Source organism: Salmo salar, chromosome ssa11 (assembly GCF_905237065.1).
Source record: "Salmo salar chromosome ssa11, Ssal_v3.1, whole genome shotgun sequence".
NCBI lineage: Eukaryota > Metazoa > Chordata > Actinopteri > Salmoniformes > Salmonidae > Salmo > Salmo salar.
In genome coordinates, this window is record NC_059452.1 from 3,299,738 (window position 1) to 3,313,714 (window position 13,977).

Consider the following 13,977-nt stretch of genomic DNA (forward strand, 5'->3'; position numbering starts at 1 on the left):
ATTTTTGGCGTCTTCATGATTTCAGTGGAATGTTCTGCCATCACAGGAGCCTGAGCCTGTGGAGGGATCTATTTTGGATTGGACTGTATTGAAGATGTGGGATGTTTTTTGTTAGTTGATTTGTCTAATTTTGTATGATGTCGTTTTCCCCCAATACAGAAATGGTTTTTATTTTCACATTTAATACCCCGTCCAGCTGGAGGCGGTAATGCACCATTAACATTGGATACCATCCGCCGTTAAACCCCATTGAAGAAGATACAGATGACCAATCACATTCCCTGTGTATTGCCCCTCGACATCACGTGACTCCTCACCTGGCAACAACTGCTACAACAAATCCAAAACGCTTGACTGGAGTGGGGCTGTCATCGTAAAAGTTTGTTTACCCAGACGTTATCCAAATGTGATTGCGTTTGCATGAAAACATATGATTCGCAGATCCCAGTTGAAGAGAAAATGGTAAAACAGAGCATCCAGATCTTTGCCCGCGTAAAACCCACAAAGAAAACCGCCTCGGTAAGTGCATCGTATTTTGTGCAAGGTTCATTTGGGTCACAACATAGGCTAATTTGTGAAGTAACGCGTTACATCGTGGAGATGAGTTTAACAGTAATTCACTATGCATAGGTCAGCTTGCTTTATCCCTCTGCGGTATCCACATGGTTACTTAGCCAAGCCAGCTACTTAGCTAGCAAACAAGTTACCAGTCAGTCAGAATTGCCTGTTTCTGCTCAACTTCGACTAACATGAATAAAGGCAGGCTAACGTTAGTTAGCTAATTAAGTTGCAAGCTATCATACAATAGGCCTATACTAATAATTATATATTTAATATAAGTAGACATGCACTCATAATTGACTGTAGCGCATATAAAGAAACCACAAGCTACCGGTGGCTGAAAACACAATCATCGCGGGATGAACAAGTGACGAATATTCCGGCCAAGGATGGTCCATTTAAAAATAACTCCTTCCCCCTCGCCCCTTGCCCTGCCAGTGTTTTTTTGTTGTTGTTAATAATAACAAACACATCAATACAGGAAGTACATGTGGGAACAGAAGTGTGTATACTCGCCAGACATCATGAAACGTTATCAGAAGTGTCCACTTAATTTGAGGGCTGAGGGTGTAGTGATGGGCATTCCGGCTCTTTTCAGTGAGCCGGATCGTTTCAGTGAGCCGGCTCGTTCAACTCAGCTCACCAAAAAGAGCCGGCTCTTTTGGCTCCCAAACGGCTCTTTAAAAAAATTGGTTTTGTATTTTTTCAAGTCAAACAGTTTGCGATAGTTTGACTATGATTGGTGTTAAAACAATTCTAATTAAAATATTAAATGAAATCATACTCTACCTTAACCACAATGTATTTAAAAATGCATTGGTTTGTTATGAAAAAGAATGCTATTAAACATGTAAACTTTTTAATGTATATAAACAAAATGCATATAAATCCAACCATTCAAAGCGATTATAGTCTGAACAGCATAATAGAATATTGCACCATATCAAAGAAAAATAAATAACAATGTGCAAAACTGCAGCATCCACTTAAAACATTAAACTGCTCCCTCTTTTCTCTCTCTTCTTTATTGCCATGTTATAACCAGCAGCACACAGCAATGTTGACCATATTTTGCTTTTATGAGAGATTTGCATTCAGAAATACAAGCTGCCTCACTTTCGAAGGGGCTGATGCAGTTTCTTCTCTTAGTAATTATTTGTCCTGTTTTCGAGAAGACCCTCTCAGAGGGATTGGATGTGGCCACTATGCAGTCTCCCTTTCATGACTTTAGTAAGCCGTGGGTAGACAGAGGCCTTGTTCTTCCACCAGCTCAGAGGATCTGCAGATCTTTGGAGGAGGGGCTCCTCCAAATAGGATCAGACCTCCATTATGGCATCTGCTGAGGGATTCCTTCTTGCTGCATCCCCAGTTGCTCTCTCGTCAAACAGCACCCAAACAGCAGACGTTTGTGGCACTACTGCTGGTGCTTCTGCTCCATCTGATCCCTCTTCTTCCTGTTGCCCTAGTGCCTGAGCCAGCTGACTGCTGGGGCTGTCCCTCACTGCTGCTGAGGTTATTCTTTGAAGAGCCTCATCAATCGCTCTGGCATCACTGAAGGCTAACTTCTTAAACCTGGGGTCAAGTGCAGCGGTTTCTGATAGCATGTGATTATATTCCATTCTGTGGCACTTTCTGTCCATTGATGAACATAGGGTGTCCATCAACTCTGTCACATGTCCTGTGGTTACATCTGCTTCTCTCTGGTGGCTGGCTGTGATTCGCTGCAGACCCTTACACAGGAGTATCATTTTTGAGGCTGTCACATAGCTGAAAAGAGAGAACAGTAACTTATTAGTTCAGGTTCATGTTTTGTCTACTGATACTACATTCTCATCTACTGCTCATATACATATAAAATACTGGATTAAATAATGATGTAGTAATAACTGCTTACTACTCTCCACTGATCGCACAGTGACCTGCTCAAAGGGTTCCAGGACTCTGCACACCTCCTCCACCACCTCACATTCCTCTTGGGTCAGAGCGTCAACAGGTGCATTGACAATGGCCAGGGTAGAGATGATTGCATCCTTTGACTCAAGAAAACGCTTCAACAATATAAAATGTTGAATTCCACCTTGTAGTGCAGTCTTGTTTAGTCCTCAGCTCAGGCATCTCCATCTGGCATTGTGTAGACTAGTTTTTCAGCACCTACTGTGCTCCTGTGGAAGTATTCCACAGCTGCTTTCACTTTGTCCACAGTGGGCTTCATCACCTTCAGAGCATCTCTTACAATCAGGTTGATTGTGTGGGCAAGACCTGGATGATGGGTCCATTTTAACATTTTCATGGCTTTGGTTGTGTTAGCTGCATTGTCGCTAACAGAACAGATCACTTTTCAACCTACTTGCCATTCTCTGGCCACTCTCAACAGTTCCTCTGCCAAGTTCTCTGAGGTGTGTCTGTCGCTGAACTCAAAGCAGTCCAGAAGACAGCTAGACATCGAAAAATCTTCAATGAAGTGACATGTAACCGACATGTAAGAAGTGGTTACCCAGCAGTCAGTGGTAAGGCAAACTGCAGTAGCTTTTTGGACTCTTTCCCGCACTGAAGCCTGTGTGCTCTCGTAGAGTTGTGGAATAAGTGCTGTTGAAAGGGTTTTCCTGCTTGGAATTGTGTACATTGGATTTAGACTATTGCTATAATTACTAAAACCTCTGTCCTCCACGATCGAAAATGGATGTAACTCGGTGGCAATCATTTTAGCCAATGCAATATCAATTTGGCCTTGTTTTACTACAGACATGGACTTTGGCATAAACTGGTCCATCAAAGACTGCGTTCCTGTGGGTCGCGGAGTATCCACTCAGTCAAGTAGGCCTACGGAGGTGCTGGCTCCACCACTATCACTAGCAGGCCGCTAGTTTCTCGAAGCTCTGCTACAGCTAGCTTCACAGTTGTGTGCACAGTTCGCATATGCCGGTGTAGGTTGTGCGTAGAACCGGCTTTATATGAGATTTTGTTTTAGAAAATTCTACACTGTGCTCTAACATTGTCTACTTATTAAAATGCATCCAAATGCTACTATGCTTACGACACATTTTACAGCTGTTGTTTTCACAGCTGTCCTTCCTCTCTCTCCTCGGCTGCTAAGTGTGTGACTGTGAGTGAGTTGGCTCGGCACTCCCTCACGCACAGCCCATCTATCTACCTACCTCATCCCCATACAGTATTTATTTATTTATTTATCTTGCTCCTTTGCACCTCAGTATCTCTACCTGCACATTCATCTTCTGCACATCTACCATTCCAGTGTTTAATTGCTATATTGTAATTACTTCGCCGCCATGGCCTATTTATTGCCTTAACTTACCTCATTTGCACTCACTGTATATACACTTTTTGTTTTCTTTTGTTCTACTGTATTATTGACTGTATGTTTTGTTTATTCCATGTGTAACTCTGTATTGTTGTATGTGTTGAATTGCTATGCTTTATCTTGGCCAGGTCGCAGTTGCAAATGAGAACTTGTTCTCATCTAGCCTACCTGGTTAAATAAAGGTAAAATAAAATTGGTTGACACATCATGTTTGCTTGACAGAAACAAAAGGTGAGGGTGTTAGTCTGAGCCGACAGTCAGAACGAATGTGTGTGCGCTTGAGCATTTAGGCCTATATTATTTTATTTATTTTTCTGTTCTTTGAATTATTTAATTTTATTCATTTAAATGTTTTGATATCTTAATTTTTTTATAAATAGATTCGGCTTTTCTGACATGCGAGCCGGCTCCCAACGTTCACCTACAAGAGCAGGTTCTTAGAGCCGACTCGTTCGCGAATGACCCATCACTAATAGGGTGTGTCTGTTAAGTGTTTGGACCGCAACCCTAGAGCTCGATAGTAGTAGGCCGAGCCACATGGCTACCTGGAATGCTTGTTGTTGTCAATCATTTGTGATTGACAAGTGTGTAACTTTATAGCTATATTTCTCCCATTATTATTTCATGTCCAACCCTCCTGGCCTTATTTCATGATGATTCATTGGCTGCCTTTCAAACTCATAAATGACACACCCTCGTCCACTTACCCTCGCCTTGGGCCCGGGGGAATCCCCCCGGCCATATTTTTCGTTGGTTCAAAACATTAGCCAGGCAAGGGAAGTTTGCAACGTAAGCCCCTTAGCCCTCATTTTTTTATGGAGTTTTCCAGTGTACAGTTCTGTTCACTTCGGGGCCTGAAACGCCCCATAATTCAATTCACGATGATTGTACATCCGCTAAATAAAGTCAGCCAAAACTTAAAACGGCAATATGGAGTCAACATACAAGTGTAAGTAAAAACAAATTTAAATAAGTTCGAAATTGTGCTACTAATGCACAAACACGTCTCGTAAAAGTAATGATGTTTTTGTTTCGCTAGCTTTTGGAAATTGTAGAAATAAAACATTTTCCTTCTTCAGAAGTAGCTAGGCAGGCTAATGTTAGACAATTAATTTGCTAGCTATCATACAGTAGGCTTCTATTAATAATAATATAGTTTATATAAGTAGACATGCAATCATAATTGACTGTAGCGCGTATAAAGCACCCACAAGCTACCGGTGGCTGAAAATACTATTGTCATGAACGAGTGACGAATTTCCGGGCAAGGGCGGTCCATTTAAAATGAATTCCTTCCTCCCTCGGCCTTTGCCCTGCAAGTGTAAACTCATCAGATGTCATGATAGGTCATCAGAAGTGTCCACTTAGTTTGAGGGGAGAGGATGTGTCTGTTAAGTGTTTGGAATGCAGCCCTTGGCTCATACAACAATTCTGCCCCCTTTGTAGCTATGACCACACTGTCCTGTTCTATGGTATAGTACGGTATGGGTGTAGCCTAAAAGGTAGGCCTTCAGCTCAGGGTTAGGCTAATCTCTCTAAAAGTCTAGAGACTGTCGACCTAGGCCTGTAGCTAGTACCATTTAGCCTATTATTGCAACTACCCACGGTATTGTGCGCTGTGCATTGAGTAGGCCATCAAACCTCAACCACACAACAAACCTTGCCCTGGATTTGAGTATTCAATGGTCTTCCCCATCAGTGTTCTTCCCTAATCACAAGAGTGCCTTTTATGTCCTTTAGACATTGTGTGTGTGTGTATATTTTGATAAAATACTTTGAATAGAAGTGTGTTTTCATTCCAATAAGTTAGCTAGGCCTATTCGTTTTCTCTTTACATCCTAATTCTGGTATGTCCCATGTTTGTGTCCAAATTCTAGGAAGATTTTAACCCACTTAACCCTACATTTTCACCATCTGTAACGCTTGTCGTCTGTAGAAGAAGGGGACCAAAGCGCAGCGTGGTTAGTGCTCATCATGAATTTATTAAAGATAGAACACTTTAAACAACAAAAAAAACAAGAAACCGACAGCCAAACAGTTCTGTCAGGTGCAAAACACTAAACAGAAATTAACTACCCACAAATCCCAAAGGAAAACAGGCTGCCTAAGTATGACTCCCAATCAGCGACAACAATGTACAGCTGTCCCTGATTGAGAGCCATACCAGGCCAAAACAAAGAAATACAAAGCATAGGGCGACTCTGGGAGCTCCGGACTGTAGGGCGACTCTGGAAGCTCCGGACTGTAGACTGCGTCTCTCTCGGTTCCGGACTGTGGGCCGTCTCTCTACGGGGCACTGTCGCCGGACACTATGGACGAGGCACTGTCGCCGGACACTCTGGACGAGGCACTGTCGCCGGACACTCTGGACGAGGCACTGTCGCCGGACACTCTGGACGAGGCACTGTCGCCGGACACTCTGGACGAGGCACTGTCGCCGGACACTCTGGACGAGGCACTGTCGCCGGACACTCTGGACGAGGCACTGTCGCCGGACACTCTGGACGAGGCACTGTCGCCGGACACTCTGGACGAGGCACTGTCGCCGGACACTCTGGACACCTGGTGCATGGGGCTGGTAGTGTAGGTACCAGACTGGAGACACGCACCCCAAGGCTAGTGCGAGGAGCGGGAACAGGACGTACTGGACTGGGCTGACGCACTGGAAGCCTAGTGCGTGGTGCTGGCTTTGGAGGCGCCAGACTGAAGACACGCACCTCAGGGCTAGTGCGGGGAGCAGGATACACTGGACCGTAGAGGCGCACTGGCGGTCTCGTGCGCAGGACTGGCACCGCCGTACTGGCTGGGTGCCCACTTCCCCCCGGCAAATGCAGGACGCTGGCACCGAGCACACTGGCCTGTGGATACTCGGCCTCGACACCGTGCGCATCACCCCATAGCACGGGGCCTGACCAGTACCGCGCTGCCTCTGGTAAGCACGGGGAGATGGCTTAGGGCTCAACCCTGGCCCTGCCAAACTAACCGTGTGCCCCCCAAAAATGTTTTTGGGGAGGCTGCTCTCAGGTTCCCATAGCTCCCTTCGCTTGTCCTCCCAGAGTTGACGTTCCAACTCCCATGTACATCCTTCCCCCCGATGCTCCAAACCACGCTGCTTGGTCTTCTGTTGGTGGGTAGTTCTGTAATGCATGTCGTCTGTAGAAGAAGGGGACCAAAGCGCAGCGTGGTTAGTGCTCATCATGAATTTATTGAAGATAGAACACTTTAAACAAATAAAAACAAGAAACCGACAGCCAAACAGTTCTGTCAGGTGCAAAACACTAAACAGAAATTAACTACCCACAAACCCCAAAGAAAAACAGGCTGCCTAAGTATGACTCCCGATCAGCGACAACGATGTACAGCTGTCCCTGATTGAGAGCCATACCAGGCCAAAACAAAGAAATACAAAGCATAGAAAAAAGGACATAGAATGCCCACCCAAATCACACCCTTACCAAACCTAAATAGAGTCATAAAAAAGGCTCTCTCAGGTCAGGGCGTGACACCATCATTGTAATGGACTAGTTAGCTAGGCCTATTTTGTTGATTAGTGATTAATTTACATTTGTCCCTCAGGTAAAAAGGGCAAGCCTGTAATGAGAACTGACATCTGGTTTTAATTTGGTAAATCTATTCAATTATTTTCTAAAGAAACATTGAACATCTGTAGTCAAATCATAAAAGCAGGTGAGCTGGTTCTGAGCTGGTTCTACTCTGGCTATTTTCTGGTGTTTTTGTGGTGGAAAACATAACACACCAACCCTGTTACCTATAGATAGGCCTAGATAGGCTAGAAATTGATAACAAGTTAAATTTTGGTATTTTGTTGAGCTTGCATTCAACTACCTTTCCATGTTCCACACAACAAGCTTCCATTCGCCCTGTCACAAGAGGAGTTATGGCTGATTTTAAGAATAAGTCATCAACCCTTTCACTTTAAGTGTCCCCTTTTAACCTCTTGAAATGGGAAAACATGTTTATGACAGAAGGTGACATACAGTGCCTTCGGAAATTATTCAGACCCCTTGACTTTTACCATATTTGTTACGTTACAGCCTTATTCTAAAATTGATTAAATAAAACAATCTACACACAATACCCCAAATCAAAAACAGGTTTTTAGAAATGTTACCAAATGTATAAAAAAATAGAAGACCGATATACCTTATTTACATAAGTATTCAGACCATTGCTATGAGACTTGAAATTGAGCTCAGGTGCATCCTGTTTCCATTGATCATCCTTGAGATGTTTCTAACTGTGATAAATTAATTTGATTGGAGATTTAGAAAGGCACACAACTGTCTGTAAAAGGTCCCACAGTTGACAGTGCATGTCATAGCAAAAACCATACCATGAGGTCGAAGGAATTGTCTGTAGAGCTCAGAGACAGGATTGTGTCAAGGCACAGATCTGGGGAAGGGTACCAAAACAGTTTGCAGCATTGAAGGACTCCAAGAACACAGTGGCCTCCATCATTCTTAAATGTAAGAAGTTTGGAACCATCAAGACTTCCTAGACCTGGCCTCTCGGCCAAACTGAGCAATCGGGGGAGACGGGCCTTGGTCAGGGAGGTGACCAAGAACCCAATGGTCACTCTGACGGAGCTCTAGAGTTCCTCTGTGGAGATGGGAGAGGACAACCATCTCTGCGGCACTCCACCAATCAGGCCTTTATGGTAGATTGGCCAGATGTAAGCCACTCCTCAGTAAAAGGCACATGATAGCCGGCTTGGAGACTTGTCCCGAACCCACTCCTGTGTTGTCTTGGCTGCGTGCTTCGGGTCATTGTCCTGTTGGAAGGTGAACCTTCGCCCCAGTCTGAGGTCTTGAGCAGGTTTTCATCAACGATCTCTCTGTATGTCGCTGGAGGCTCCTGACTGGGGAGCGTCGCTGGAGGCTCCGGGCTGAGGAGCGTCGCTGGAGGCTCCTGACTGGGGAGCGTCGCTGGAGGCTCCTGACTGGGGAGCGTCGCTGGAGGCTCCTGGCTGGGGAGCGTCGCTGGAGGCTCCTGGCTGGGGAGCGTCGCTGGAGGCTCCTGGCTGGGGAGCGTCACTGGAGGCTCCTGGCTGGGGAGCGTCACTGGAGGCTCCGGGCTGAGGAGCGTCGCTGGAGGCTCCGGGCTGAGGAGCGTCGCTGGAGGCTCCTGACTGGGGAGCGTCGCTGGAGGCTCCGGGCTGAGGAGCGTCGCCGGAGGCTCCGGGCTGAGGAGCGTCGCTGGAGGCTCTGGGCTGTGGAGCGTCACTGGAGGCTCCGGGCTGAGGAGCGTCACTGGAGCCCTCCTGCGTGGAGCTGGGACCGTACTCCCCGGACTGGGAAGACTTACAGGAGACTGGGTGCGCAGAGCAGGCACGAGGCACACTGGGCCGTGGAGGCGCACCGGAGGTTTGGAGCTCAGGGCTGGCACACTCCGTCCTGGCTGGATGGTCCCTGTAGCCCGGCACGGGCGGAGCGCTGGCACAGGGCGAGCTGGGCTGTGCTGGGGGATGAGGGCTGCCGTGCGTAGAGCAGGCGCAGGATAAGCTGGGCCGAGGAGACACACTGGAGGCCAGATGCACTGAGCAGGCACACTCCTTCCTGGCTGAGTGCCAACTCTAGCACGGCAACGCTGCGGAGCCCGTACCGCCGCACCGGACTGTGCGTGCGGATGGGCGAGAGAGTGCACATCACCCCGTAATGCATCGCTCGCCCCTCTGCACGCCTGCTCAGTCGTGCCCTCTCTGCCAGTACCTCCTTCCGGAATCTCGCGTCAAGCTTGGCGCTCGACTCCTTTCTCGGCTCCGGTTTGCTCCACGGCTCCCTCCGAATAGCCCGGGAAGTTAGGTCAGGGTTCCCCCTTTCAAATTCTGTCTCTAACTCAACAAAATGTGGAAAAATACAAGTGGTGTGAATACTTTCTGTATATGATTTAGGCCTAGGTAGTCTCAATAATAAATATTTCCTGACCCAGCAGTCTCAATAAATGTGATTATATTTCCAATTGTTGGATATCCTCACTCTGGCTGGATTCCAACACATTACGTTGCATGCTACCAAAATGTGACTTGCAGGCTTGATGTGGCCTGTAAACCAAGAGCTTCAGACCACTGCATTAGGGTGTAACTAGGCCTTAAAATAATAGCCTAATGGTAATGTAGAGACTCACTTGGTGAAGGCTACAGGACTGAAAAGCCATTGAATACACCAACCATGTCTCTGTTGCTAACAATACAGTTATGGATGGTAATAATTCACTCGAAAGGCAAGGCACACTGGGAAATATGCAAACAAGATCCAATACATTCTCAAGTTGAATTGTATGTTCACTCAACCTAAAATTCAAAGTTGATTGAACATATAATTTAACTTAAGAATGAGGCCTGTGTTGGTTCAGCTATATAAAATATTGAGCGAACTCACAATTGACTCACAATTGTACATTGAATCACCCCCCCCCCCCCGTAATTTATAAATGCCTCATGAGTTAACCTAAACTTTTCCATTGTTTGTTTTTGCCAAGCACTGTGTGACCACAATGCATTTCTATTCTCTGAAATAGCCCTATGTCTATTGTTAACCTCTTACATCTAGACGTTCCGCTAGCGGAACACCTGCTCCAATATCCAATGATGGGCGTGGCGCGAAATACAAACTCCTTTAAAATCCGAAAACTTCAATTTTTCAAACATATGACTATTTTACAGCATTTTAAAGACAAGACTCTCGTTAATCTAACCACACTGTCCGATTTCAAAAAGGCTTTACAGCGAAAGCAAAACATTAGATTTGTCACGTCCTGGCCATTATAAGGTTAATTGGTATTGTAGTTTGGCCAGGACGTGGCAGAGGGTATTTGTTTTATGTGGTTCGGGGTGGTGTTTTGGAAAATAGGGTGTTTGATTTAGTATTTCCGGGTTTTTGGTTTATGGTCTGTGTGTATGTATTTCTATGTGTTATCTAGTTAGTTGTATGTCTATGTTTGGTTAATTGGGGTGGACTTCCAATTGAAGGCAGCTGTGTGGTGTTGCCTTTGATTGGAAGTCCTATATTAGTTGGGTGTGTTTGTTGTCTAATTGTGGGAGAATTGTTGTCTAATTGTGGGAGATTGTCGTCTAATTGTGGGAGATTGTCTTTGGATTGCTGTGTTGCCTTCAAGGCTGTCATTTTGTCGTTCATCGGTTTGCTTATTTTTTGTATACGTGTTTGTTTGGGTTTTTCCTTCTTTTCCGTCAAATAAAGAAGATGAGTATACACATACCTGCTGCGTTTTGGTCCGCCATTTCCAACGACAAGCGTGACAAGATTATGTCAGCAGAGTACCCAGACAGAAATAATCAGACACCCATTTTTCAAGCTAGCATATAATGTCACAAAAAACAAAACCACAGCTAAATGCAGCACTAACCTTTGATGATCTTCATCAGATGACACTCCTAGGACATTATGTTATACAATGCATGCATGTTTTGTTCAATCAAGTTCATATTTATATCAAAAACCAGCTTTTTTACATTAGCAAGTGACGTTCAGAACTAGCATACCTCCCGCAAACATCCGGTGAATTTACTAAATTACTCACGATAAATGTTAACAAAAAACATAACAATTATTTTAAGAATTATAGATACAGAACTCCTCTATGCACTCGATATGTCCGATTTTAAAATAGCTTTTCGGTGAAAGCACATTTTGCAATATTCTCAGTAGATAGCCCAGCCATCACGGCTAGCCATTTAGACACCGACCAAGTTAAGCCCTGACCAAACTCCGATTTACTATTACAAAAGTTTGATTACCTTTGATGTTCTTCGTCAGAATGCACTCCCAGGACTGCTACTTCAATAACAAATGTTGGTTTGGTCCAAAATAATCCATCGTTATATCCAAATAGCGGCGTTTTGTCCGTGCATTCAAGACACTATCCGAAGTGTAAATAAGGGTCACGAGCATGGCGCAATTCGTGACAAAAGATTTCTAAATATTCTATTACCGTACTTCGAAGCATGTCAACCGCTGTTTAAAATCAATTTCTATGCCATTTTTCTCGTAAAAAAGCGATAATATTCCGACCGGGAATCTGCGTTTAGGTAAACAGACGAAAGAAAACAAGGCATGGGGTCGACGCGGGCACGTGCCTGAGTCTCACAGTACTGTAACCAGCCACTACCCAAACGCGCTACTTTTTTCAACCAGAGCCTGCAAAGCCACGATTCAGCTTTTTGCCGCCTTCTGAGAGCCCATGGGAGCCGTAGGAAGTGTCACGTAACAGCAGAGATCCTCTGTAATGGATAGAGATAATCAAGGAGGGCAAGAAATTGTCAGACAGGGCACTTCCTGCATGGAATCTTCTCAGGTTTTGGCCTGCCAAATGAGTTCTGTTATACTCACAGACACCATTCAAACAGTTTTAGAAACTTTGGAGTGTTTTCTATCCAAAGCTAATAATTATATGCATATTCTAGTTTCTTGGCAGGAGTAATAATCAGATTAAATCGGGTACGTTTTTTATCCGGCTGTGAAAATACTGCCCCCTAGCCATAACAGGTTAACAAGCTAGCCTTGCAAACAACTGTTTAGGCCTAGCTACAATATGTAATGATGTCTGGCAACGCAAGAATAACAAGCTAACACTGTTCTTCTTTCAGGTATACTGTGTGGACAATGAGGAGCCGGCGGGTTCCATACTGGAGTTCCTGGTACCCAAGGACCTGGCTGACGGCTTCATAAACAACAAGAAGGAGACCTACAAGTTCAGGTGAGCATCGGGCGAACACATCACATGCATCATGGATCATGGTATTTCTATTGTCATTAGGCTTAGAACCTAACGGCTCAGGTGTAGGGGCTTAGTTTATGACTTTCAACACGTTTTCTACCACAGCGACATGCTCTTAAGTTGAATGAAAATGCACTTTAGCCGACACTGGTATATGGTTGTCACTGTATGGTCATGCTGGGAAGGATTTAACCACTAGCTCTAACCCTACCCCTGCGTTTAAGCCTATTTCTAAATAGCATTTGCTCATCAATTCCTTCAGGTTGTTAGCGGGATATTCACAGAACTACATAAGGGCAAAGTGTCTGTGCAAAAGCATTTGCCCGGCTACCAAGACTCCTTGGTCTGGCCAAACGCTACGCCACGAACACGGATGTTACTTTCTTCTTCGCAATGAGTCTGGATCTGAGTACCTCCCACGACCCTTCACCGAATGCAAAAAAATATATTTATAGTCCGTCAGATTGGTCCAGAAAACAATGGTTTGGCTTTGAACATTGGCTTTGATACTCTGATTGGGTCGTCTCTAACCAATTGCAAATTACTTTGTTTTGTAAAACGCCCCTCGTCACCACAAACAACTTCAATGATGACAGTCTCAGATTAAAGTATGTAGTGAACGACAGAGCAGCGGAATAATTTAGTGTGTGTAACAGGCAACAAAATCATAGACATACTTCTCTTTTCACATAGGCCTACGTAATGGCAAAGATACAATGTCTGATTCACTGTGGCGGTGAAGGCTGCTGTCCTTATAATACAGGGCAGAGCCCTTCATGCCACGCTTCCAAGCCCTCAATTCACAGTTCTGTAGTCAGCCGTGGCTATTGAGAGGCCTCTTAACCACAACAGCCTTTTAATAGATTGCGAAAGTTCCCTTGCGCCTGTTGGAATAAAATCCCACATAGAAGAGCATTCGGGGCGGACTGCTCCTGATAGATCTTTCCCGTCTTCCCAGGGACATTATTTGGGGTGTGGCAGGCTTTGAAGATGACTTAGCCTAACTATGCCCACTGTTTGGAAAATAATTTAAAGGGGTAAATGAGATTGCTACAATGATTTTGGGACTTTTATATACGTAATATGTTTATTCTTGAATAATATAACTTATAAATACACTGTATAAAGAAAAGTATGTGGACACCCCTTCAAATGAGTGGATTCGGCTATTTCAGCCAGACCTGTTGCTGACAGGTGTATACAATTTTGCACACTGCCATGCAATCTCCATAGACAAACATTTCCAGTAGAATGGCCTTACAGTGACTTTCAATGTGGCACAGTCATAGGATGCCACCTTTCCAACAAGTCAGTTGGTCAAATTTCAGACCTGCTAGAGATGC

General features: G+C 44.8%; 1 protein-coding gene across 1 annotated transcript in view; it reads left to right on the plus strand.

Annotated features, from left to right (window-relative positions):
* The first annotated feature begins 303 nt into the window (after positions 1-303).
* Positions 304-13,977, plus strand: part of kif6 (kinesin family member 6) — a 104,677-nt gene continuing 91,003 nt past the window's right edge. The window contains exons 1-2 of the mRNA XM_045690343.1: positions 304-519; positions 12,504-12,613. Of these exons, the coding sequence (XP_045546299.1) occupies positions 421-519; positions 12,504-12,613 (209 nt within the window). The 5' untranslated portion in view covers positions 304-420. The remainder of the gene's footprint in view (positions 520-12,503; positions 12,614-13,977) is intronic.